This window comes from Mustelus asterias, chromosome 7 (assembly GCF_964213995.1).
Source record: "Mustelus asterias chromosome 7, sMusAst1.hap1.1, whole genome shotgun sequence".
NCBI classification, from domain to species: Eukaryota; Metazoa; Chordata; class Chondrichthyes; order Carcharhiniformes; family Triakidae; genus Mustelus; species Mustelus asterias.
This window is the reverse complement of record NC_135807.1, coordinates 78828446-78854234: the sequence shown is the minus strand read 5'-3', so window position 1 is coordinate 78854234 and position 25789 is coordinate 78828446. Positions and strand designations below refer to the sequence as shown.

At 43.6% G+C, this 25789-nt stretch overlaps 1 protein-coding gene across 1 annotated transcript in view; it reads left to right on the top strand.

The window, feature by feature from the left end:
* Nucleotides 1-1027: 1027 nt before the first annotated feature.
* Nucleotides 1028-25789, top strand: part of trpa1b (transient receptor potential cation channel, subfamily A, member 1b) — a 162923-nt gene continuing 138161 nt past the window's right edge. The window contains exons 1-4 of the mRNA XM_078215501.1: nucleotides 1028-1177; nucleotides 3068-3230; nucleotides 7585-7760; nucleotides 13079-13186. Coding sequence (XP_078071627.1) covers nucleotides 1028-1177; nucleotides 3068-3230; nucleotides 7585-7760; nucleotides 13079-13186 — 597 coding nt within the window. The remainder of the gene's footprint in view (nucleotides 1178-3067; nucleotides 3231-7584; nucleotides 7761-13078; nucleotides 13187-25789) is intronic.

The window sequence follows — 25789 nt, the reverse complement described above, 5'->3', positions numbered from 1 at the left end:
AAGGTCACATAGAGTGTACCTGCTGGAAGAAGAAGGAGGAAGCTATGAGCAAAAAGAATAAGAAGCAAGAACATCTCAAAACAGCATGCAAACAAACAGAACTAAAGAAGCATTCATGCTGTGCACAAGGGGCGAGAGAAATGAGGCGACTCGCAATCTGAGGATGAATTGTCACCGAATGCGTTAGCTATTGCTAATGCTAAGAATGGATACTGGATTGCTGGATGGACAGCCAGTAAGGATGGAAGTCCACACTAGGGCAGCAGTGTCACTGGTATCAGAGACAGTAAATAAGTAAAAACTCAAGATATATTCCCTTGAAAGCTCAAAAATAAGGTGAAGACATACACAGGTGAAGTGGTTCCACTGAAGGGCCGCATTGAAGGTGCTTTGCAAATTAATGGGCAAACAGCAGCTTTGTCTCTATATATAGCAATGGGAATTATCCAGCAATGATGGGTTGCACATTGTTAGAAAAGATTCAACTGGACTGGGCTGAAGTCAACCCGATGACTAATGGAGAATCAGGCCTCACAAAAGTTCTAAAGAAACACACAGTTCTGTTTGATGGAGAACAAGGGAGTATGAAAGACATCACAGTTAAATTGAAGATTAAACAAGAAAGCCAAGCAACATTCTTGGAAGCAAGGATGGTACCCTATGCTATCAGGCTCAAAGTGGAGGCTGACTTGGAATGACTCATAAAGAAGGAGTCTTGGAACCTGTCAGTATTAGTGAATGGGCTACACCAATAGTACCAGTCTTCAAAAAGGATGGATCAATATGGATCTGCACAGACTTCAAAAAGTCACCCTTAATCCAGTGTTGTGTCCAGAACAACATGCATTATTCCACATTGATGATCTGACAGGAGCCCGATATTTTAGCGAAATCGATCTGAACCAGGCATACTTACGGATGAATATAGACACAGGAATTTCTGACAATTATGACACATGAAGGTTTGCTTTATTACCGAAATTAACCGGATGGTATCACAACATCTCCAGTATTGTTTCAAAGAGCAATGGATCAGATTCTGAATGGACTAAGTGGAGTCCAGTGTTATCTGGATGACATCCATGTCACTGAAAGAGATGAAGAGGAACATCTTCGGAATTTAGATGCCATTCTTCATAAATTGGAAGACTATGGACTGAGAGTCCCAAGGACAAGTGTGAGTTCTTCCAATCTTCTGTTGACTATTTGGGATATGCGATCGATGCCATGGGCCTTTGCAAATCTCCTTTAAAAGTCATGGCTATCACAGAGTGGCTGCACCTCAGAATATTAACAAATTGCGATTTTTCCTAGGATTGTTGAACTACTATGGAAGATTTGTTTAAATTTGGCAACCATTTAAAAATATTGAATGATCTAGAGGAGATATGCAGACCAGCTGTTGGCTGGAAGAACTGATCCGCCTGAAATGGAACCTGATTGGGTGGCACGGTAGCACAGTGGTTAGCACTGCTGCTTCACAGCTCCAGGGACCTGGGTTCGATTCCTGGCTTGGGTCACTGTCTGTGTGAAGTTTGCACATTCTCCTCGTGTCTGCGTGGGTTTTCTCCGGGTGCTCCGGTTTCCTCCCACAGTCCAAAGATGTGCGGGTTAGGTTGATTGGCCATGCTAAAATTGCCCCTTAGTGTCCTGAGATGCGTAGGTTAGAGGGATTAGCGGGTAAATATGTAGGGATATGGGGGTAGGGCCTGGGTGGGATTGTGGTCGGTGCAGACTCGATGGGCCAAATGGCCTCTTTCTGCACTGTAGGGTTTTTATGATTTCTATGATGAAAATTTGGCTTCAACTGTACAAAGTCCTAACCTGAACCTTCCTGAAACTCTGACACCATCAGACACTATCAAGGAAGACAACACCTCCATTGTAACTTTGCGAAAATGGCATCTTGTCATCTGGCACCATGTTCAAATGCTTTGAATGGCAAAAAGTTCCAGGAGATACAATGTAAACTTGCCACAGAAAGTTAAATCAGGTCTAAAAATCACTCTAAAGGCATATTGAGTGTTAATTATTGCCAGTCAAATTAACTATTAGAAATGTGGAATCTCATTCTTTCTGGTTTTAATTGTTTTTTACAATCTAAAAAGTTTAAAATTTAATCTTAACTTTTTCTTTCTGCCTCTTTATTCTCTCTTAATCCTATTTTGCTGTCTCTTTCTAATTCTGTGCCTGATTTTACATTCAATTTACAATTTTAACAAACTTTGTTGTTCAGACTATTTTGATTTGATTGTCACATGTATTAGTATACAGTGAAAAGTATTGTTTTTTGCATGCTATACAGAGCATACCATACTTAGCACGCTAACTTCATTATCTGATTGAAGAAGGAGATGTGACATTGCTTGCCCTGTCCACTCAGCTCCAAGATTTTGCTGTGTCAGTTCCAATTTATATTTCAAGCAAGTTGCATGACAAAATATGATAGAAATTAAACAGGCAGAGGCAAGTCTAACCATCAGCAGACATCATTCATTGGACTCTAACAATTCTTGGGCTATTATTGTAACAGATTTCCCAAGATGTTTTTGCAGGATACATCAACAGATTGATGATGCTACTTAAACGGATGCTTGTCATATTACTGTCAAATTAACATACTCCTGTGTGTCTTATTAATAATGTGGAGCATTTTCTGTTGCTTTTCAGGATCAAGATTGTGTAAATGTAAGTTTAAAAGAAAGTCAAACATTGCTTGGGGAAAGCAAACTAATTATTTGCAGAGAAATTATGAAAAAAAGTGCAATGCACAGTCTTCTCAGAAGAGTGAAAAAAAAAGCTTATTCACCAGTTGGAAGTGTGCATATATTAAGTTCACAGAGTGGAAACATATTTAAGGTAAGTACATGAAATGTAGTATTTGAAGAAAAAATACTAGGTTATTGTCCATGTAAAATAAGATAATTCATTTTTGCTAAACTTAAGCATGAATATATTTAATGTAACTCAGGAGTAATATGATCAGATTTTTAATACCTCAAGCGATGAGAAATGTTAACTATTCATGTGGAAATACATTCTTTTGAAATTGAAATTTATCTCTTAGCTAGTTGATGATGGTGATATAACACAGATTGAAAAGTTAATGGAGGAAGACCTTGACTGCCTCAGCAGGATGGATGAACATAAATCAACTCCACTGCACCATGCTGCTGGAGCAGGTCACCTTGTCATTTTGACATTGATCATCGAGTATGCCAACTTTGAAGGTAAATGTTAATTAGATTATGAAATGTAAGAATATGTCACTGTTTACATGTGATTACAATATAAAGCACACTAGTATGTAAGGGGGTATCTTAATGTCCCAACCTGTCACTCATTGTCTTAACTTCCTCAAAGTCAAGCATTGAAAGACTGCTGGATCTGGGTGAATGAAGGCCTAATTTAAATAGTGGTTTAGTTATAGGTAGACTAAAGGTTTCGGAGTTTCGGATCTAAAAGCAAAAGCTGATGATAGTCAGCATCTTGGCAGCAGGAAACCTGGATGTTCCAGGGAAATACCAAAATACCCTTCGCTTTGACTCTGCTCTGTTGCTGGGAGCTGAGCATTCCTCAAAAGGCCAGAAGAACAAGAGAAAAATCATAGGTCAACAGGGTTAATCTATAACGACAGAAACCACCCATGCCATTGGTATCAGCCTGTAAAGTGCAAATAAGGACAATTTTGTATGACTCTAGAATTTAGCATGGCCACTGCACCTAACCAGCATGTCTTTCAGACTTGGGAGGAAATTGGAGCACCCGGAGGAAACCCACGCAGACATGGGGAGAACGCGAAAACTCTGCACAGATAGTGACCCAAGCTGGGAATCGAACCCGGGTCCCTGGCGCTGTGAGGCAGGAGTGCTAACCATTGTGCCACCCTTTCACCCTCACCGGTGGTCTTGTGTCAGTGTCCCTGCCTCTGATCTATAAGCTCTGTGTTCGAGTTCCACCCCAGGACTTGATAGCTGAGGAAGGTGCAGCTAAGCAGGTAGAGTATCAATGGCAGATGGGAAGAGTGAGAGAGACTCCTGGTCAACCATGCTGATGTGGAGTGGCTATAAGGCTCTGTGATCGGCTAGTGACCTGGTGCAGGAAAAATGCACAATGGAAACAGATGAAAGTTTACCTTGTGCACCATTTGGTCTCGGAAAAGAAATAACAACAAACTACTCTCACCACAGAGCCTTGTGTGGTTGGAGGAAGAAGTGGAGAGTTGGATGCAGAGGCCATGGAATTAACTATTAGAAAATTAAGACTTCCACAGATTGATTTTGGGTTTCCTTCCCTTAGTGTCAGAGGAGCACTTAGTTTTCAGAGGCTTGGGAAAGGAAAAAGTAGAGGAGCTCTAGGATTCTGAATCTCCACCAAACATCTTTAGCATTCCACAGAGACAGACGTAGTCTCCAATTTACACTTGCGTCAAGAGATCTTGAGCTGAGAACCTTCCCTTGCATAATTTGCATTATAAATCAATCAGAAAAAAAGTACAATAAACTTTAAGAAATGTGGTACTCTATCAAGACCAAAAGAGTCAAAATTAACATTTCTTGACTCCCGAAAAGGCCATTGTACCTCAAGGATTCAATCCCCACTTTATGCTGACTTTAGGCAGGGATATATCCATTGTGCTTCAGGGTAAGTGAAATGAAAATCATTTAGTGATCCTACTCACTATCTAGTGGTCCTTACTCAATGTACAGGTGTTTAACTATCTGAATTGTCTGCCAGTACTCTCTATAGAATGTCACCCATATTAACACAATTTGATGGAGGTATTGAAAAAACTACTGTTCCCTGGTGAAACAATGGGATTGATTTTAACTCTGCTGGACAGGAATGAAGCATTGGAGAGGTTAAATTAGGCAAGTTTGCCTATTGGGCTGAATTTACTCCATTTCCTGCCCAATGTCATTGACTTTTCACCAGTTTTCTAGTCTGCCAGCAATCTGACTGTACACAGACTAGGGCCTGACTGAAATGAAAAAGTCACAGCCAATAATATTACGTATGAAATCATATGTATGTGATATATTTGAATATACATATGAATTGCAATGATGCAATTTTCACCTAATTTTAGCGGGAGTTAGGTGTCCAATATTCAAATGAGACGCAGCATTAAATCAGCCTGGCTTCACTCCATTCTCTTCCTTTTGGGTGCACTAACTACTTAGGACACCCCACGTACTGATCTTACTCCATCTTAAAATCAATACCAACAGTCCAGTGAGTCAGCTAGATAGGAGAGCGTTTGAGAGAAGAATAAGATAGCAGACTTGTTTGTAAGACACAACTGAGTGATCAGGAAGTTAGATTATTCCTAACAGATGCAAGTATTACAAAGTAGATGCTGTGGATGTCACCTTGCAGAAGTGTCACCATATATTTTCAGTAAATGATTTTACATTACTCTTATGCTGAGAGAACATCCATTTGTGTCTATTCAATAAGTTCATACATCTATTGCCATGTCTTAGCTCCCTATATTCATATATAAAAAGTCTCATTTTTCTGCAATCGGAGTTGCTGAGCTACATTTATGCTGTGATTTCACTATGGGACAGGATGAGGAGGCAGGACCAAAGTCTACCTCAGCTGGAATGGGGGTCATTCTGAATACAAACCAGTTGTCCAGCTAACTGGGCTAATCAACTGTCCTAAGTAGTTAGTGCACCCAAAGGAAGAGAATGGAGTGAGGCCAGGCTGATATAATGCCGCATCTCATTTGAATATTGGACACTCAACTCCCGCTGAAATTAGGTGAAAATTACATCATTGTAATTCGTATGCATATTCAAATACATCATATCCAAATGATTTCATATGTAATATAATTGGCTATAACTTTTTCATTTCAGTCAGGCCCTAGTCTATCTACAGTCAGATTGCTGGCTGACTAGAAACCTGGTGAAAAGTCAATGACATTGGGCAGGAAAGGGAGTAAATTCAGCCCAATAAGCAAACTTGCCTCGTAATGTCCATTTATCTAACAAATGAGCTTTAATTACCAATAAATGGTATTTGAATTTCACTGAATTGCAACACTTAAAAGGGCTCAAATCTTGGATAACTTAATTTAAGTTTTAATTGCATTTTACAAGCTCTTTTGACTGTTAACAATTTGGTATTGTTGTTCCATTAGTGAATCTCTCTCATGATTCCAAGTGCCAAATTAATCATTTGCAATCATTTCCACAATCAAGTTTCCTATTTTCTTCTCACCAGCTATTTTCTCTGAGTATTTTTCACTTTGGGTAATGGTGTAAAACAACAACATCCATAATAATTCCTGACTTTTATTTCCAAAATTATCTCCTGACAGTCCTCTGTTTTCCAATTGTAGAATATATGAAATAGTAAAATGTCAATAGAAAAAGATCAACATTAAACGTGGATAACTGGCTTGTTGACTTTTTTGCCTCTAAAATATAATTATAATTAAAACTTAAATTAAGTTATCCAAAACTTGAGCCTTTTTAAGTGCTGCAGTTCAGCGAAATTCAAATACCATTTATTGGTAATTAAAGTTCATTTGTTAGATAAATGGACATTACAAGGCAAGTTTGCTTATTGGGCTGAATTTACTCCCTTTCCTGCCCAATGTCATTGACTTTTCACCAGCATTCTAGTCTAGTTCTGGTTTGCATTCGAAATGCTGAAAAGGAGAAAATAGTTTAAGTAAGGTGAGAAGAAGTTTGTTTCTGTAAACATTGTTTTAAAATCAATAATTCTAAAATTGTGCTGCATTTCACACCTGGAGAAACTAATTAATAGATATGAATTTTACTGTGCGTCAGACTTGGGGTTAACCTGTTAAATGAAGGCCAGATTCCAAAGTATTTCTATAACTGTGAAGAAAGTATTTTTTGTCAGAGTGACTGCACAATGGATTGTCAAGCATTTTTAAAATGATTCCAGTTAGATAATTCATCAGCAAATTGAAAATCATTACTACTGGAGGTGCAATGTGGCTGTATATGCTACACTGATGAAATTACATTCTCAGGAATTGCATGGTTCAAAGCTGCTGTTCACACTATTTGTTGTAGCTCATTAATTGCAGAGGAAAGAAAATGCATTTATTAAAATTGTGTTGAAAATACTAATTAGGTATTTAGCCAACACCTATGAACGACCCTCAGCATTTCTGTATATTCAAGAGAAACACATGATAGGCTATACTATTTGAGAGGCACCACTCCACATCAAGCACAGAGCAGTTGAGGAGATAGATCCCAAGTCTCTCTTGGCCAGAATGGGAATTGAACCCATACTGTTCTTGGCATCCTGAACCACACACTAGCCGTCTAACCAACTGATCTAACCAGTCCCCACTGGAATACTAGTGCAACCTAATGGAAAATCCTGCCCTTTATATGCATGTATAGTTTGTGACTACTACCCCACTGTCATTTCATTCTGGTGAAATGGCTTTTATGTGAAGAGTGAATGCTGTAAATGAGTCTCAGTGAGTGACTTGAGAAAACCCAGAGTGCATTAATGGCTTCATATCATCTGAAGGAGAATTTCATAATCTGTTGCTTAAAGAGTTACGTGTTTTGCTTCCTTTTCCAGTTTTAAATGTGATTGATTGCAATGGCAACACACCTTTACACTGGGCTGCAGAGAAAAATCAAACACATTGTGTCCAAACTCTACTTGATAAAGGGGCGAACCCCAATATTCTGAATAATGCACTGATGTCACCGCTTCACCTGGCTGTGTTTTTAAATCACAATACAGTGGTGAAGGTAAGAATGTTAATAATTTTTAATATTATATAACAATAATTGTTATGCAATATTGTCAGTTAATCTATTCATTCTCCTCAGTGTTGCAACTAGCTACCCTTAACCTCTAACTCTCCTAGTACACAATTTCTCAGCTGAGAAACAGGCAGGGATGATCAGTCCTCAGCCATTTCCTGTGCCACTGTGTTACTGTTCACCGTGGAGGAACATGAGCGGCACTTGATGTGACTCATGCACTATTTCCTTTTCTACCCATTTTGATAGCTGAAAGGTCAAGGTGAAAGTGTTTAGAACCTTCACCACTCTAACGCAGAGTGTTCAAACCCATCTTCCCTTTGCTCGGCTGTTTTGTTTTCTGTATTTCCAGTCTAGAACTGCATGCAGTTCTCTTAACCATTGTCTGAGACAAACGTATCAACGAATGGAAGTTTTATCAAGGTTTGAGATTCTTTCTTCCTGTGTGGATGAAAGTGGGGACTGTAGGGAAGTTGAGAAAACTGACCATGGCACTGTGATTCAGGGAGCTATTCAACTGGGGGGAGAAGATTAATATATATTCCAGAGATGAGGAAAGTCCATAAGAGGGGGGGAAAGACCTCCATGGCTAAGAAAGGAAGTTAAGGATAACATGGAGACAAAAACTAAAGTATACAGTATTGCAAAGACCAGTGGCACACTGGAAGATTGGGAAGGTTTAAAGATCAACAAAGGGTTACTTAAAGTAATAAAATTGCAAGTGTAAATTATGAAAGAAAACTAGCACAAAATTTTAAAATGGACGACAAAAGCTTCTGTAAGTAAAGAGGAAGAGAGTAGCTAAAGATGAGACTGGGGAGTTAATAATGGAGAATGCTGAACACTAAATCATTATTTTGCCTCAGTTTTCACAGTGAAGAACACTAGTTCCATCCCAATAGTAACAGAAATTGCACAGGTTATAGAGAGGGAGGAACTTAAAACTATCATCACTAGAGAAAAAGTACTGAGCAAACTATTGGTATTGAAAGCAGCAAGTCCCCATGACCTGACAGCCTACATCCTAGGGTCTTAAAGTGGCTTTGGAGATAGTAGATCCATTAGTTACAATATTCCAAAATGTCCTGGATGCGGGAATGGTTCTGGTGGATTGGGAAAATTCTAATACAAGGCCCTTATTCAAAAAGGAAGGGAGGCCAAAATGTAGGGAACTATAGGCCAATTAGTTTAATATCTGTTGTTGGGAAATTGTTTGAATCCATTATAAAAGAAGTAATGAAAGGACATTTGGGAAGTCATAATGCAATCCATCAGAGTCAACTGGTTTAATGAAGGATAAATCATGTTTGCTCGAGTTTTTCGAAGATGCAACAAGCAAGTTGGATAATGGTGATCCTGTAGATGTAGTATATCTGGAGTTCCAGAAAGCATTGATACGGTGCCACACAAAAGATTAATACACAAGGTTAGTTCACATAGGACTAGGGGTAACTTATTAGCTTGGATAGAGGATTGGCTAACCAACAGAAAGTAGAGAGTCAGGATAAATGGGTCTTTTTCGGATTGACAAGATGTAACTAGTGGGGTACCACAGGGTTCAGTCCTTGGGCCCCAATTATTTACAATCTATATTAATGGCTTGGATGCAAGGATAATTGGTACCATCGCCAAATTTGCAGATGACACTAAAATAAGTGGGATAGTAAGTTGCGATAATGAAATAAGAAATTTACAAAATGGATATGGATAGGTTAAATGAATGGGGCAAAATTTGGCAGATAAAGTTTAATGTGGACAAGTGTGAGGTTATCCATTTTGGTAAGAAAAATACAAAGGCAAATTATTATCTAAATAGAGAGAAACTTCGGAGTGCTTTCGTGCAGAGGGATCTGGGTGCCTTTGAGCATGAATTGCAGAAAGCTAATATGCAGATAATAAGGAAGGCAATGAAATCTTGGCATTTATTGCTCAAGGAAGAGAATATAAAAATAGTGAAGCATTGCTGCCAGCATTGAGACTGTACTTAAAATATTGAGTATTGTTTTGGTCCCCTTGCCCGAGGAGATAGATCATAACAGGTTCACTAGATTGATTTCAGAGATGAGGGGTTTGACTTACAAAGAGAGATTGGCTAGCTTAGGCCAATATTCCCTAGAGTTTAGAAGAATGAGAGGAGATCTGATTGAGATGTACAAGATGTAATGGGGGATTGACAAAGTAGACGTGGAGAGGATGTTTTTTCTTGTAGGGCAGTCTAGAACAAGAGATTATAGTTTTAGGATAAGGGATGGCAGATTTAAAAGGGAAATGAGGAGAAATTACTTCTCTCAAAGGGACGTGAGTCTGTGGAATTTCACCACCCCAGAGTGTGGTGGATGCCAGGACTTTGAGTAAATTTAAGGAAGAGGTGGATAGATTTTTAATTAGTAACGGTTTGAAAGGCTGTGGTGAACGGGCAAGAAAGTGGAGTTGAGGCTGAGATGAGATCAGCCATGATCATATTAAATGGTGGAGCAGGCTCAAGGGGCTAAATTGCCTATTCCTGTTCCTCGTTCTTATGATTCATATCAAACATTTAATGTTGGACAGGCAGGCTGATGACACAGTGGCAGGTTTGAGAAAGGTAGTGGTTAAATAGACTGAGGTGTCATCCGCATATATGTATGACCTGACAACATCTCTTTGAATGATGTTGTCAGGGACAATAAATAGATTAGAAATAGGAAGGCGCCAAGAGGAGTTTTTTGAGTTTCTAGAGATAATTTTATATGGGATGGGAAGAGAAGCAAGAAATTCTCTGGCTCCTGCTGGGTAAGTGATAGTACAACCAGGTAAGGGCAGTCGCCACATAATGGGAGTGAATTTGAGGAGGATACTTTACTGAACCATGTCAAAGGTTGCAGAATAAAAAAGAACTGGACAGACAATGGTAACAGTCGCAGAGGATGTCATTTGTGACTTCGAAGTCTGTTTCATTGCTCTGGCATGGGTGAAAACCTCATTGGAGAGGTTCAAACATGAAGTTGTGAGAAAGATGAAGATATAGTGAAAGGTGACAGTGCATTGAACAACTTTTGGAGAGGAAAGAGACGTTGGAGTCGGGTGGTAGCTTGCAATGCTAGAGATCTCAAGGGCGAATTTTTTTTATGGGGGTGACGACGGCAGATTTGTCAGCAGTTTAGTTGAAAAGAGGTCAAGAGGGCAGGAGGTGGGTATCATGGAGGAGATAGCTAAGAGAAGGCATGAATGGGGAGTGTTAGGGGTGGGGGTTGGGGCAGGAGAGAACTTGGGAAGTCTTGGCTTGGTGCGAAAGGGGAAATATGGGGGGGGACTTAAGGGGCAAGGTACAAAGCAGCCAAAACAGCTAATTAGATGACCTCAATCTTAGAGACAACAGGTTCCTGCATCTGTTGTTGGAAATAAGGGTGGAGGGGGCAGGTCAGAGGGGTTTACAGGGACACTTGGAGTTATCCAGGATGATCTGAAATGTCGGATCTTAGACAGAGGAGAGTGCTTAATGTAATCCAGACAAATCAGATAATGCATGACTGAAGCAGCTGCATCTCGTATATGTTTATATACACACCCTTGGATCTTAAGGGAATAAAGTTGGGATCAAGGGCACTAAATGCTGAGGTGCTTGAATGATGATGCAGATTGCAGAAGTATTCTGGTGAAAGGTACAGAATTGAGAATTTGAAAATGCTGTTCTAAATGACTGGGGCAAAAGTTTTTCTCAGTGATGGATGGAGAAATAAATGGGATTGGAAGGATGTGAATGGATACAAGGAAATGATCAGTGATGGTCTTGTCTTTGATTACAACTCCCCTTAGTGTGCACACACAACCACAAAAAAAAACTTATTTCAGGATGTAATTTAGGCCAGAAATTAGGTCAACAAGATAGCAAGTATGATCATTAGACTTTGATAGTATTGCAAATGTAAAGGAGGTTAGACTTACAGCAATTCGAAAGAAATCAAATAAATGTAGTGTGGAAAATGCATCTCATTTTCAAGTACATCATAATTTCAAACTTGAATGCCATCAAATTGTTGGCCAAACCGTAGAAGGCTGGGTTTGGTTTCATGTTTTTAGCCATGTAGTGGGTCTATTGCTATTAGAACATATTCAAAAATCAGACAAATTGCCACACATCTAGACACAGTCCATTATAATTCAGAGTTATCCCCTTAAACATTCAGATAGGACACTTACAAATATCCTGTTGTTCTCACTATATTGCATCATTCTACTCCAGTGGGAAAGCTTGCATCTCCCAATGCAGACTAAAGTTACCTTGGAACTACACATTTCAATCAAGTGAAACTCCAGTCACATAATCTCCATTTCTTAGAGTACTTGGCTATATAACAATCTAATGGCTTGATCTAAAGTGACTTATTTTTATCTTAGTGATATTTCTTCATAGAGTTCTATCCTTTGGGACAGGGCTATTTGGTTAGAATGCTTTATTTCCCCTTCTCCAAGCATAATTAGACATTTAATGGGATGCTTCAAGCTACAGAGAAACATTCTATTATGTGCGGCACAATTGTGCATGAATTTCAGTTTAGATTCTGTCCGTTCATTTTTCTCTATTTGCTGTCCTGATGAATAGAAAGACGGAGGTATTCCTAACTACAAATGATTGCTGCAGTTAGTGTATTTACAATTATTTTGGTCCATTCTAATGGAAAGTTTTGCGTCATAGGACTGGAATTCTCCGACCTTGCCCGCTGTTGGGATTATCCAGTCCTGTTGCAGCAAATGGAGATTTGGCTGCGCGCCAAATTCTCCGTTCCCACTGATAGTCATAGTAGGGCATTCGAGACTGGAGAATTCTAGCCTAGATCTTGACTTTCTGTGATAGTTTATAATGTGTGATAAAGAATTCATTTGATAACAGGTTGTCAATTCACTATCACCTGTTTCTACTATCGTACAAAGATTTGAGAGTGGCACATTGGTTAGCATTGCTGCCTCACAGCGCCAGGGACCCAGGTTCGATTCCCGGCTTGGGTCACTGTCTGTGTGGAGTTTGCACTTTCTCCCCGTGTCTGCGTGGGTTTCCTCCAGGTGATCCGGTTTCCTCCCACAGTCCAAAGATGTGCGTGTTAGGTGGATTAGCCATGCTAGATTGCCCCCTTAGTATTAGAGCGACTAGCTAGGGTAAATGCATGGGGGTATGGGGATAGGGCCTGGGTGGAATTGTGGTCGGTGCATACTCGATGGGCCGAATGGCCTCTTTTTGCACTGTAGGATTCTATGATTAGATCTCCCCCAAGTGTTTTGGTGTATAATATTTTAATTGCCTTTTGCAATATTATCAATTTGCCTAGGTACTAGCCTCACACAAGACTACGGAGCTGAATCTGGAAGGTGATCTTAAAAACACACCATTGATGTTGGCATGTCCCAGAGATAATGCTGAAGGACTGTCTATAATGGTATGCTTTTTATTTCTTATGAGCACTACATTTGTCGTACTCTTTTTATATATAAACATAAATTTATAAATAAAAGAAAATAATTTGTTAGTTTGACATTCTGTGGTCATCTGGATCAAAAAGAAATTCAACTTTGGAAGTTTGAATCTAGCACATCCAATTGATTAAAAATGCCTTTAATTCGGCACAAATTTTGTAATCTCCATTACCTACCAGAACATGAGTAGTGAAAATTGAAAAATGCCATACTGGTGTGAAAGCTAACACTGTTCTGACATTCAGGTTAAGACTCCTTTATGGGCGACAGTTTTACGATGTGTCTGTTCCAAGTTGGACCTGGCCCGGAAGTGTTGGATGCTAATAGAATTTAAAGATTTTCACTCCACCAGAGTCCACTTCATTATATTAGCATGTAATGATCATATAAGCACAAATAAATTACTGTAAATTTCATTGTCTAATAGTGCAAGCACATTATTATTGCAATTGAGTAACAGTCTGTAACCGCGCTTCCCCACATACTGAGGGTGGAATGTAATAACATTCCCCAAGGTATGTTTGGAGGCATTTAATTTGTCAAGAGTGTTTCGGGTGGGGCCCTGCTGCCTTCCTGCCCCGATTAAGTCTGGCTTGTAGATGGCTTTCCTTCCTGCCGGCAATTGAGGCCCTTAAATAGGTGATTAATGATGGTATTCAACCAGTGATGGATAGGGCAGGGCACCACACAGGGAGCCCAAAAACTCTGACATGAGGTGCTACTGAGAGCTACCTTACTGCCCTTGATGCTGACCACCCCCCACCCCTCACACTGCGACACTCCAATCCCACATTCACTCACCTGTGGCCTGAGTTCCTCAGTGATCTGAAGCCTTTTCCTGGCTGCATCATGGGCAGCTGCCACTACTCCCATTGGGACTGTATGAGATGGGGTGATTGGCTGCCAGCTCTTGAGGGATGAGATTTCTGCCCCGGAGTCCTTGATCGGTGCTGGGACCTTTGCTCTTCCTGCATATATTAATGACCCAGTCCTTCCAGCACAGGACACAATTTTAAAATTTGCTGATGATATGAAGCTTGGAGGTGGTGTGAACTGTGGGGAGGATAGTGTAACTTCAACAGGACATAATAGATCAATTGGGCCAGTGGGCTGACGAATGGCAGATGGAGTTTAATTTAAATAAATACAAGGTGATGCATTTTGGTAGATTGAACCAGGGCAGGACTTATTTAGTTAATGGTAGGGCATTGGGGAGGGTTACAGAACAAAGAGATCTAGGGGTACATGTTCATAGCTCCTTGAAAGTGGAGTCACAGGTGGACAGAATGGTGAAGAAGGCATTCAGCATGCTTGGTTTCATTGGTCAGAACATTGAATACAGGAGTTGGGACGTCTTGCTGAAGTTTACAAGACATTGGTAAGACCACACTTGGAATACTGTGTGCAGTTCTGGTCACCCTATTATAGAAAGGATATTATTAAACTAGAAAGAGTGCAGAAAAGATTTACTAGGATGCTACTGGGACTTGATGGTTTGAGTTATAAGGAGAAGCTGGATAGACTGGGACTTTTTAGGGGAGTCTAAAACTAGAGGGCACAGGTTTAAGGTGAGAGGGAAGAGATACAAAAGTGTCCAGAGGGGCAATACTTTCATACAGAGGGTGGTGAGTGTCTGGAACAAGCTGCCAGAGGTCGTAGTAGAGGTGGGTACAATTTTGTTTTTTAAAAAGCATTTAGACAGTTACATGGGTAAATTGGGTACAGAGGGATATGGACCAAATGCGGGCAATTGGGATTAGCTTAGGGATTTAAAAAAAAAGGATGGCATGGACAAGTTGGGCCGAAGGGCCTGTTTCCATGCTGTAAGCCTCTATGACTCTAAGTTCTGGAATGGCTGGACATGTGGCAGATGAAGTTCAATGCAGAGAAGTGTGAAATGTTGATAGAAAGAACAAAAAGCAACAATATAATATAAAGGGTATAATTCTAAAGGTGATGCAGGAACTGAGGGACCTGGGTGTATTTTGTGCATGAGTCATAGAGGTGGTAGGACTGGTTGAAAGTGTGGGTTAATAAAACTTGTACTATCCAAGGCTTTAATAATAGGGGCAGAGAGTGCAAGAACAAGGAGGTTATGTTAAGCCTGTATAAATCGCATGTTTGGCCTCAGCTGGAGTGTTGTAAGACATAAGAAATAGGAACAGGATCATAAATCATAGAATTGCTACAATGCAGAAGGAGGCCCTTGGCCCATTGAGTCTGCATCTACTCTCTGACAGAGTTTCTTACCCAGGCCTTCTCCCCTGCCCTATTCCTGTAACCTCTTTCGCATTTACCATGGCTAATCCATCTAACTTACACATCTTGGGACACTAAGGGGCAATTTAGCATGGGCAATTCACCTAACCTGCACATCTTTGGACTGTGGGAGGAAATCAGAGCACCCAGTGGAAACCTACACACACACGGGGAGAACATGCAAACTCCACACCGTCATCCAAGGTCAGAATTGAACCCAGGTCCATGTTGCTGAGAGACCGCAGTGCTAACCACTGTGCTACTGTGCCACCTTTCAGTAGGCCTTTCTGCGCTTTGAACCTGCTCCACCATTCAAAAGAATCATGGTTGTGTCCAATTCTGGGAGTCACATTTTAGGAAAGATATAAAGCTATTAGCGAGAATATGCAGAAAAATCCACAGGGTTAAGGAACTTCAATTACATAGGTATATTGGAGAAAATTGGACTGTTTTCCCTGAAGAAATGGATGAGATGAGATTTAATAAAGATATTCAACTTGATGAAGGGTCTGGACGGAATAAATAGAGGCTATTTGACACTTGCACCACACAAATGCTAGGCAATAACCATTACCAATAAGAGACACTCTAACCACCGCCCCTTGACATTTAATGGTTACCGTCATTTTTTCCCTCTCTGTCAACATCCTTGGGGTTACCATTGACCAGGTCACTGGACTCGCCATATAAACACAATGGCTACAAGAGCAGGTTAGAGGCTAGGAATACTGAGACAAATAACTCACCTCCTGATTCCCCAAAGCCTGTCCACCGTCTACAAGGCACAAGTCAGAAGTGCGATGGAATACCCCCCACTTGCCTGGATGGGTGCAGCTCCACCAACACTCAAGAAGCTTGACATCATCCTGGACAAAGCAACTCTCTTGACTGGTACCACATCCACAAACATTGACTCCCTCCACCACCGACACTCAGTAGCAGCAGTATGTACTATCTACAAGATGCACTGCAACAATTTGCCAAAGATCCTTAGACAGCACCTTTCAAACCTACTACCATTTCCATCTAGAAGGACAAGGGAAGCAGATACAAGGGAACACCACCACTGGCAAGTTCCCCTTCAAACCACTCACCATCCTGACTTGGTAATATATTACCGTTCCTTCACAGTCACTGGGTTAAAATCCTGGAATTCCCTCCCCAACGGCATTGTGGGTCAACCCTCAGCACATGGATTGCAGCAATTCAAGAAGACAGTTCACCACCACCTTCTCAAGGGCAACAAGGGATGGGCAATAAATGCCTGCCAGCCAGTGAAGTCTGTGTCCCACGAATGAATTAAAAAAAGAAGCAATGGAGAGATGAGGGAAAACTTTTTAACTCAGTACATCGTTAAGGTCTGGAATGTGCTGCCAGAGAGTGCAGCAGAGGCAGACTCATTTGAGACATTCAAGAGGGAATGGGTTATCAGAAAAAGAAGAATATGCAATGTTACAGGGAGAAGATGGTGGAATGACAGCAGGTGAATTGCTTACTTGGAGAGCTGGCTCAGACACAGAGGCCTGAATAGCCTCCTTCTGTTCTGTAACAATTCTGTGACTCTGTGATTCTGGGGAAGGCCCACTGCTGGCCACAGAATACAGGCAGGCCTCCCTCAAAGGAGGCGATAGGAGGCTCTCACTGGCTCTCCGGTTGGTGGGCAATACCTCCATTGCCTGCATTAAACACTGTCTGTCATTTCTGATCCTGCTGGGCTCTCTTTAAACTCAGTCAAGATGCTGCGTTAAGCTCAGATGTTTCCTGACAAGAAGTCAGTCAATCATTTCTGTCAGTTACAGTGGATTTTCTGTGCAGTGGGATTATATGCACTGTGCAGTGATTCTTCAGTTTACTGTCTCTACTTATCTATATTAAAAATCTTACATCTACATCTACTTCCTGTGTCAATGCTTGAAATGATAAATTCCTATGTCCATATTGATGCGCGATATAACACACGAGAGGCAGGATGTACTCGGGAAATAAAGGCTTTTATTGCCAACAATAACAGAGCTACTATATACAGTATACGATCCCAGACTAAAGGGTCACCAGGCAGAGCAGTGACCTTTATACCTCTCCCAGGAGGCGGAGCCAACTGGGGTGTACCATAGGACTATATTAACAGGTAGAACAGCCCAACCCTAACCCCAACAGTAACATATCTACAGACTCATAGTACTGGCCAGACCATGGCTCAGCACTACCTGGTGGGAACCAACAATGGTTCACCACATTCACCCCTCCTTTGAAAACAAAGGCCGGCGGGGTACAAAACACAGAACAATTGTTCATCTGTCTATAAGTTCAAACGGTCTGGGGGACCGCACCGTCACTGTGACCTCCTCAACACCGGCGATGACACCGGTTCAGGCAATCGCAGTGACGTTCTCTCCATGGCGGTGTCCAGTGACTCCTCCAGTGCCTCACGGGCCGGTAGACCACGAGGTGGTGACAATCCGCTGAACTCGGGCACGCCTTGAAGTGGCGACCATCTCCTGGACTCAGGCAAGCTGTACACGGCAGTAAGAGGGTTAAGTGGTGGTCCCGATACTGCCCGCGCCGTGTCAGGAGGGGAAATAATGGTTGGGGGGTCCCTAACAGGAGGTGTGGGAGCGACAGGGGTTTCCAAGCCCCCTGCTGGTGCCAGATCTCGAATCGAGACCGTGTCCTCTCGCCCGTCAGGATATGCCACGTAGGCATACTGAGGGTTGGCGTGGAGGAGATGGACCTGTTCAACCAAAGGGTCGGACTTGCGGGTCCTAACATGCCGTCGCAGGAGGACAGGTCCTGAGTACGTCAACCAAGACGGTAATGTGGTCCCAGAGGAAGACTTCCGAGGGAATGAAAACATTCTCTCATGAGGAGTAGCGTTGGTTGCCGTACACAGGAGTGAGCGTATGGAGTGGAGCGCATCAGGGAGTACCTCTTGCCAACGGGAGACTGGAAGACCTTTAGACCTCAACGCCAGTAAGACAGCCTTCCAGACTGTAGCATTCTCTCGTTCGACCTGTCCGTTACCCCTTGGGTTGTAGCTCGTGGTTCTACGAGAGGCAATCCCATATGAGAGCAGGTATTGCCTCAAGTCATCGCTCATGAACGATGAGCCCCTATCGCTGTGGATATAACAGGGGTAACCGAACAGGGTGAAAAGATCATGAAATGCCTTGATATCCGTGGCAGCGGTCATATCAGAACAGGGAATGACAAAAGGGAATCGTGAGTACTCATCAACCACATTGAGGAAGTACACGTTCCGATCTGTCGTGTTCGATTCTCCACCTCAAGATTTTATCATTCTTGATCTTACCCCGTAACGTGTTGTTGAACATGAACGCCACGGACCGCTGGTCCGTGAGTAGAGTGAACCGTTTTCCCGCCAAGTAATGGCGCCAATGCCGTACGGCCTCCACAATGGCCTGGGCCTCCTTTTCCACCGCCGAATGTCGAATTTCAGGGCCTTGGAGGGTGCGAGAAAAAAAGGCGATGGGCCTGCCCGCCTGGTTAAGTGTGGCGGCCAGGGCGAAATCAGATGCATCACTCTCCACCTGGAAGGGGATGGACTCATCGATAGCGTGCATCGTGGCTTTCGCGATGTCGGCTTTTATTCTTGCAAAGGCTAAGCGAGCCTCTGTTGCTAGGGGAAAAGAGGTAGACTTGATGAGCGGACGGGCTTTGTCCGCGTAATTGGGAACCCACTGTGCATAGTATGAGAAGAAGCCTAAACATCTTCTCAGTGCTTTGATGCTAGTGGGCAGGGGAAGTTCGAGGAGAGGACGCATACAGTCTGGATCAGGGCCAAGGACCCCGTTTTCCACCACGTATCCGAGGATAGCTGGGCGGCGCGTGCGAAATACACACTTCTCCCTGTTGTAGGTCAGATTCAGGCGAGATGCAGTGCGTAAGAATCTAAGAAGGTTGGCATCGTGGTCCTGCTGGTCATGGCTACAGATGGTGACGTTATCCAGGTACGGGAAGGTAGCCCGCAGCCCGTTCTGGTCCACCATTCGGTCCATAGCACGCTGGAAGACCGAAACCCCATTCGTGACACCAAAAGGAACCCTTAAAAAATGGTACAGGCGACCATCCGCCTCAAAGGCCGTGTATTGTCGGTCCTCTGGGCAAATGGGGAGCTGGTGATAAGCAGATTTTAAGTTGATGGTGGAGAACACCCGGTACTGCGCAATCTGGTTGACCATGTCAGATATGCGCGGGAGGGGATACGCATCCAGCTGCGTGTATCTATTAATGGTCTGACTATAGTCAATGACCATCCGGGGTTTGTTCCCACTCTTGACCACCACGACCTGTGCTCTCCATGGACTAGTGCTAGATTGTATGATCCCTTCCTTGAGGAGCCGCTGAACTTCAGATCGAATGAAGATCCGATCCTCAGCGCTGTAACGCCTGCTCTTTGTTGCGATGGGCTTGCAGCCTGGCATGAGATTCTGGAATAGGGAGGGTGTGGTAATCCTAAGCGTTGAGAGACTACATGTGGAGCGCGTTGGGCAATTTAGAGGCTGCGGGTCTCCCACTGAAAGTGGAGGGAGTGGCCCATCGTACTGCAGGGTTACACTCTTCAAGTGGACCATAAAATCTAGTCCTAGGAGTATTGGCGCGCAAAGGTGCGGTAACACAAGGAGCCTGAAGTTCTCGTAAACCGTGCCCTGCACTGTCAGATTGACCACGCAGCTCCCTAGCACGGTGACAGACCGGGACCTTGACGCCATCGAAATTGTCTGCTTGACAGTCTGAATCTGGAGACCACACCGCTTCACGGTGTCCGGGTGAATGAAGCTCTCCGTGCTCCCGCTGTCAAACAAACAATCAATCAGGTGTCTGTTTACCTGTATGTCCATCATGGACTTGTCGAGTCTGTGAGGCTTGGCCTGGTCCAGGATGATCGACGCCACCGTTGGTTCGTGGGTGCAACTGCAGGCAGCTGAGATGGTTGATGACGACCCCTGCTGGTCATTCGCGGTCGGTGCCGACCAAAATGGCTGCCCCCATAGGTCGCATGTGGACGATGGCGCCAAAACCTGCGGCCCCTGCAGGTCGCACGTGTCTTGCGACTCCGTCGTTCGGGATTGGCGACGTCCTGGAATCGCACGTGGTAGAAGACCTTGAAGAAGCAGAAGACATGAGGCCGGCTCCGGGGAGTCACACGCCGCACTGCTGTTTTTGGATGGAGGTTTGGACCGGCATACTTTGGAATAATGCCCCTTCTTGCCGCAGGCGGAGCACAACACCGCTTTAGCTGGACATCACTGCCGAGGGTGTTTCACCCCCCCCACAGAAGTAACACCGTGGGCCATCTGGAGCTGCTGCCGTCGTCAGGTCCGAGGCTGGGAACGCAATCGCGCAGTTTTTCGGTCCCGCTGAATAAAGTGGAGTCTGCCACTGCCCCTGCCACACTGTCTCCACGTGGTCGTTGGGGTACATCTCCAGACTTTTGGAGGCCGTTTCTAGAGCGTCAGCTAACTCTATGGTTTTAGTGAGATCGAGGTTACCTTGCTCCAACAGCCGAAGGCGGATGTACGACGAGCCGATTCCCGCCACGAACGCATCTCGAACTAGGTCGCTCATGTACTGGTCTGCCGACACTGACTTGCAGTTGCAGGCTCTGGCTAGCTGCGGCTGAAGCTCGCATGCGTACTGTTCCGTCGTTTCGCCGGGCTGCCGCCGTCGAGTGGCTAGAAGGTGTCGAGCATGGACCTCATTCGGCGATTTGCTGTATCGCTTCTTGAGAAGCTCGAGGGCCCCTTTGTAGTCGGTGGCCCCACGGATCGCTAAGTATACAGCGTCGCTTACCCTCGCGTGGAGGACCTGGAGTCTGTTGGCGTCGTCGGTGACCGCTGTGGAGGCGTCGAGGTAATCTTGGAAACACTTCAACCAGTGGTCGAAAGTGTTCGATGCTCCCGCCCCATGTGGGTCCAACGTAAGCCGTTCGGGTTTAAGCATTTGCTCCATGTTTTCTTTTGTCGTTTTTTTTCAACAAAAAAAAAGAATTTACTTGTTGGCAATAAAATTGATGCGCGATATAACACACGAGAGGCAGGATGTACTTGGGAAATAAAGGTTTTTATTGCCAACAATAACAGAGCTACTATATACAGTATACGATCCCAGACTAAAGGGTCACCAGGCAGAGCAGTGACCTTTACACCTCTCCCAGGAGGCGGAGCCAACTGGGGTGTACCATAGGACTATATTAACAGGTAGAACAGCCCAACCCTAACCGCAACAGTAACATATCTACAGACTCATAGTACTGGCCAGACCATGGCTCAGCACTACCTGGTGGGAACCAACAATGGTTCACCACACATATTCACAAAGGAAATGGCCTATTTAAATGTTCATGCACTGATGACCACCTTCCATCAGTGGTGGTGTTGCAGCAGCTCAATTTCCCAGCTTCTCTCCCTTTATTTCAGAATGCCGATGGTCTAACTAACCCTACCATTCTGCTTCGCAACTTGCCATTTAACTATGAATAATAATATGAAATCAAAGCATAATTTAAAAATGAAGGCATAATGCATGACTTATAAATGGAGGCTGCGTTATCCTTGTGCACCTGTTCCAATTGTCTCCCACCTCTAAAACTATTTCATTTGAAAACTATACTTGGTCTTGAATTCCTAAGTCAGTGATTTTCAAGGGCTTTTGCTCTTACAGTATTTCATTGCTCAATGATCAGAGACAGGAGATCACAATCAGGCAATAGTCATAATTCTTTTGCAACTGTCCTGACCTGAGTTAATTGGAACATTAACCAGCCTTGAATGATAACTCCTCGGAGACAAAGGCTATGTTCTGCAGCCTTGGCTAATGATACCTCCATGCAGATGCAACATCCATCATGGTGTACATAATTATTGATAACTTGAAGGAGTGCTTCAGAAACCATGACAGATAAGGTTATCTTACAACACAGCTCCAGCAAAGTCTACAGAAGAGTTGTTGTCTACTACATTCGACTACTGAAACAGCCAGGTAGAGTATCACATCAAACACTGATTTTTTTTCTCCATGGGCAGTCTAGTCTAAACCCTCCCTAGTGCTCAATACTAATATACTTTACGCTTTCTCCTTATCAAAGAGACATTGGTCTAGTTAGTTGAACAAAGAACAATACAGCACAGGAACAGGCCCTTCGGCCCTCCAAGCCCACGTCGCTCCCTGGTCCAAACTAGATCATTCTTTTGTATCCCTCCAGAGCCACTCCGTTCATGTGGCTATCTAGATACGTCTTAAACGTTCCCAGTGTGCCCGCCTCCACCACGTTGCCCGGCAGCGCATTCCAGGCCCCCACCACCCTCTGTGTAAAATATGTCCTTCTGATATCCGTGTTAAACCTTCCCCCCCACCTCCCTGCCCCCCCCCCCCCGCTCACCTTGAACCTATGACCCCCCTCGTGAACGTCACCACCGACCTGGGAAAAAGCTTCCCACCGTTCACCCTATCTATGCCTTTCATAATTTTATACACCTCTATTAGGTCTCTCCTCATCCTCCCGTCTTTCCAGTGAGAACAACCCCAGTTTACTCAATCTCTCCTCATAACTAAGCCCCTCCATAGCAGGCAACATCCAGGTAAACCTCTTCTGCACTCTCTCTAAAGCCTCCACATCCTTCTGGTAGTGTGGCGACCAGAACTGGACGCAGTATTCCAAATGCGGCCGAACCAACGTTGTATACAACTGCAACATCAGACCCCAACTTTTATACTCTATGCCCTGTCCTATAAAGGCAAGCATGCCATATGCCTTCTTCACCACCTTCTCCACCTGTGATGTCACCTTCAAGGATCTGTGGACTTGCACACCCAGGTCCCTCTGCGTATCTACACCCTTTATGGTTCTGCCATTTATCATATATCTCCCCCCTACATTAGCTCTACCAAAATGCATCACTTCGCATTTATCTGGATTGAATTCCATCTGCCATTTCTTTGCCCAAATGTCCAGCCTATCTATATCCTTCTGTAGCCTCTGACAATGTTCCTCACTATCTGCAAGTCCAGCCAATTTCGTGTCATCCGCAAACTTACTGATCACCCCAGTTACACCTTCTTCAAGATCGTTTATATAAATCACAAACAGCAGAGGTCCCAATACAGAGCCCTGCGGAACACCACTAGTCACAGGCCTCCAGCCGGAAAAAGACTCTTCCACTACCACCCTCTGTCTTCTGTGACCAAGCCAGTTCTCCACCCATCTAGCCACCTCCCCCTTTATCCCATGAGATCCAACCTTTTGCACCAACCTACCATGAGGTACTTTGTCAAACGCTTTACTAAAGTCCATATAGACGACATCCACGGCCCTTCCCTCGTCAACCATTCTAGTCACTTCTTCAAAAAACTCCACCAGGTTAGTGAGGCATGACCTCCCTCTCACAAAACCATGCTGACTATCGTTAATGAGTTTATTCCTTTCTAAATGCGCATACATCCTAGCTCTAAGAATCCTCTCCAACAACTTCCCTACCACGCACGTCAAGCTCACCGACCTATAATTACCTGGGTTATCCTTCCTACCCTTCTTAAATAACGGGACCACATTAGCTATCCTCCAATCCTCTGGGACCTCACCTGTGTCCAGTGACGAGACAAAGATTTGTGTCAGAGGCCCAGCGATTTCATCTCTCGTCTCCCTGAGCAGCCTTGGATAGATTCCATCAGGCCCTGGGGATTTGTCAGTCTTTATATTCTCTAAAAAGCCTAACACTTCCTCCCTTGTAATGGAGATTTTCTCTAACGGTTCAACACTCCCCTCCGAGACACTCCCAGTCAACACATCCTCTCCTTTGTGAATACCGACGCAAAGTATTCATTTAGGATCTCCCTTACCTCTTTGGGCTCTAAGCATAATTCCCCACTTTTGTCCCTGAGAGGTCCGATTTTTTCCCTGACAACCCTTTTGTTCCTAACGTATGAATAAAATGCCTTGGGACTCTCCTTAATCCTGTCTGCCAAGGACATTTCATGACCCCTTTTTGCCCTTCTAATTCCTCGTTTGAGTTCTTTCCTACTTTCTTTGTAATCCTCCAGAGCTCCCTCCGTTTTTAGCTGCCTGGACCTAATGTACGCCTCTCTTTTCTTTTTGACCAGTCCCTCAATTTCCCTGGTTATCCACGGTTCTCGAATCCTACCCTTCCTATCCTTTTTTACAGGCACATGCCTGTCCTGCAGCCCTAACAACTGTTCCTTAAAAGACTCCCACATGCCAGATGTGGATTTCCCCTCAAACAGCCTCTCCCAATCAACAGCTGCCAATTTCTGCCTAATCCCACTAAAGTTAGCCTTCCCCCAATCCAACACCTTACCCTTGGGACACCACTCATCCTTTTCCATCGCTTTCCTAAAGCTAACAGAATTGTGGTCACTATTTGCCACATGTTCCCCTACTGAAACTTTGAAGACCTGACCGGGCTCATTCCCCAGTACTAGGTCCAGTATAGCCCCCTCTCTGGTCGGGCTATCTACATATTGTTCCAAAGAACCTTCCTGTATGCATTTTACAAATTCCTCCCCATTCAGAGTCCCAGCTCTAAGCGATTTCCAGTCTATACCAGGGAAAGTGAAGTTTCCCACTACAACAACCCCATTTTTCCTGCACCTATCCAGTATCTCCTGACATATCCAAAGTCACTCAGTTCTCAGATGGACTACCCATATGTGTGTGCGTTGTCTGTGTCCCACACTTCTGGGTTTCCTGGATCACTAGAAACCTCATCAGATAAAGCTGAAGTTTTCCTCTGGAACCCGCAAGGAAAGTCAGAACATTTGCAGCCCTGTGACATTCACCTTTGCAGCTATCTTCCCCCTCATACTTAATTTGCCAATCCTGAACTACTGCCACTTTCTGCCTGAAACGTGCGAGTCTGACTAATGGCATTTAAAAGACTCAGCAGGCAAAATTTGCCTGACCACTTTTGAAGATATTTTCTGTTACCACCAGTCTCCTGTCAGGAGTTAAAATTGATCCCTTAATAGAACATTACAGGAGTTGGGAAGTCGGCTAACTCATTTGGCTGGTTTGTGATACAGAGTGACACCAACAGCATGGGTTCAATTCCCGTACTGGCTGAGGTCATTCATGAAGGCCCCACCTTCTCAGCTGTGCCCCTCACCCCAAGGTGTAGTGATCCTCAGGTTAAATCACCACCTGTCAGTACCCCACTCCAAGGGGAGAACAGTCTGTGGTAATCTGGGACTATGATGAATTTGTCTTTTACAGCACAGAATCAAGCGGTGTGACCATGAAGCTGGTCCTGTTGATTTTCTCTCCATGAATTGTC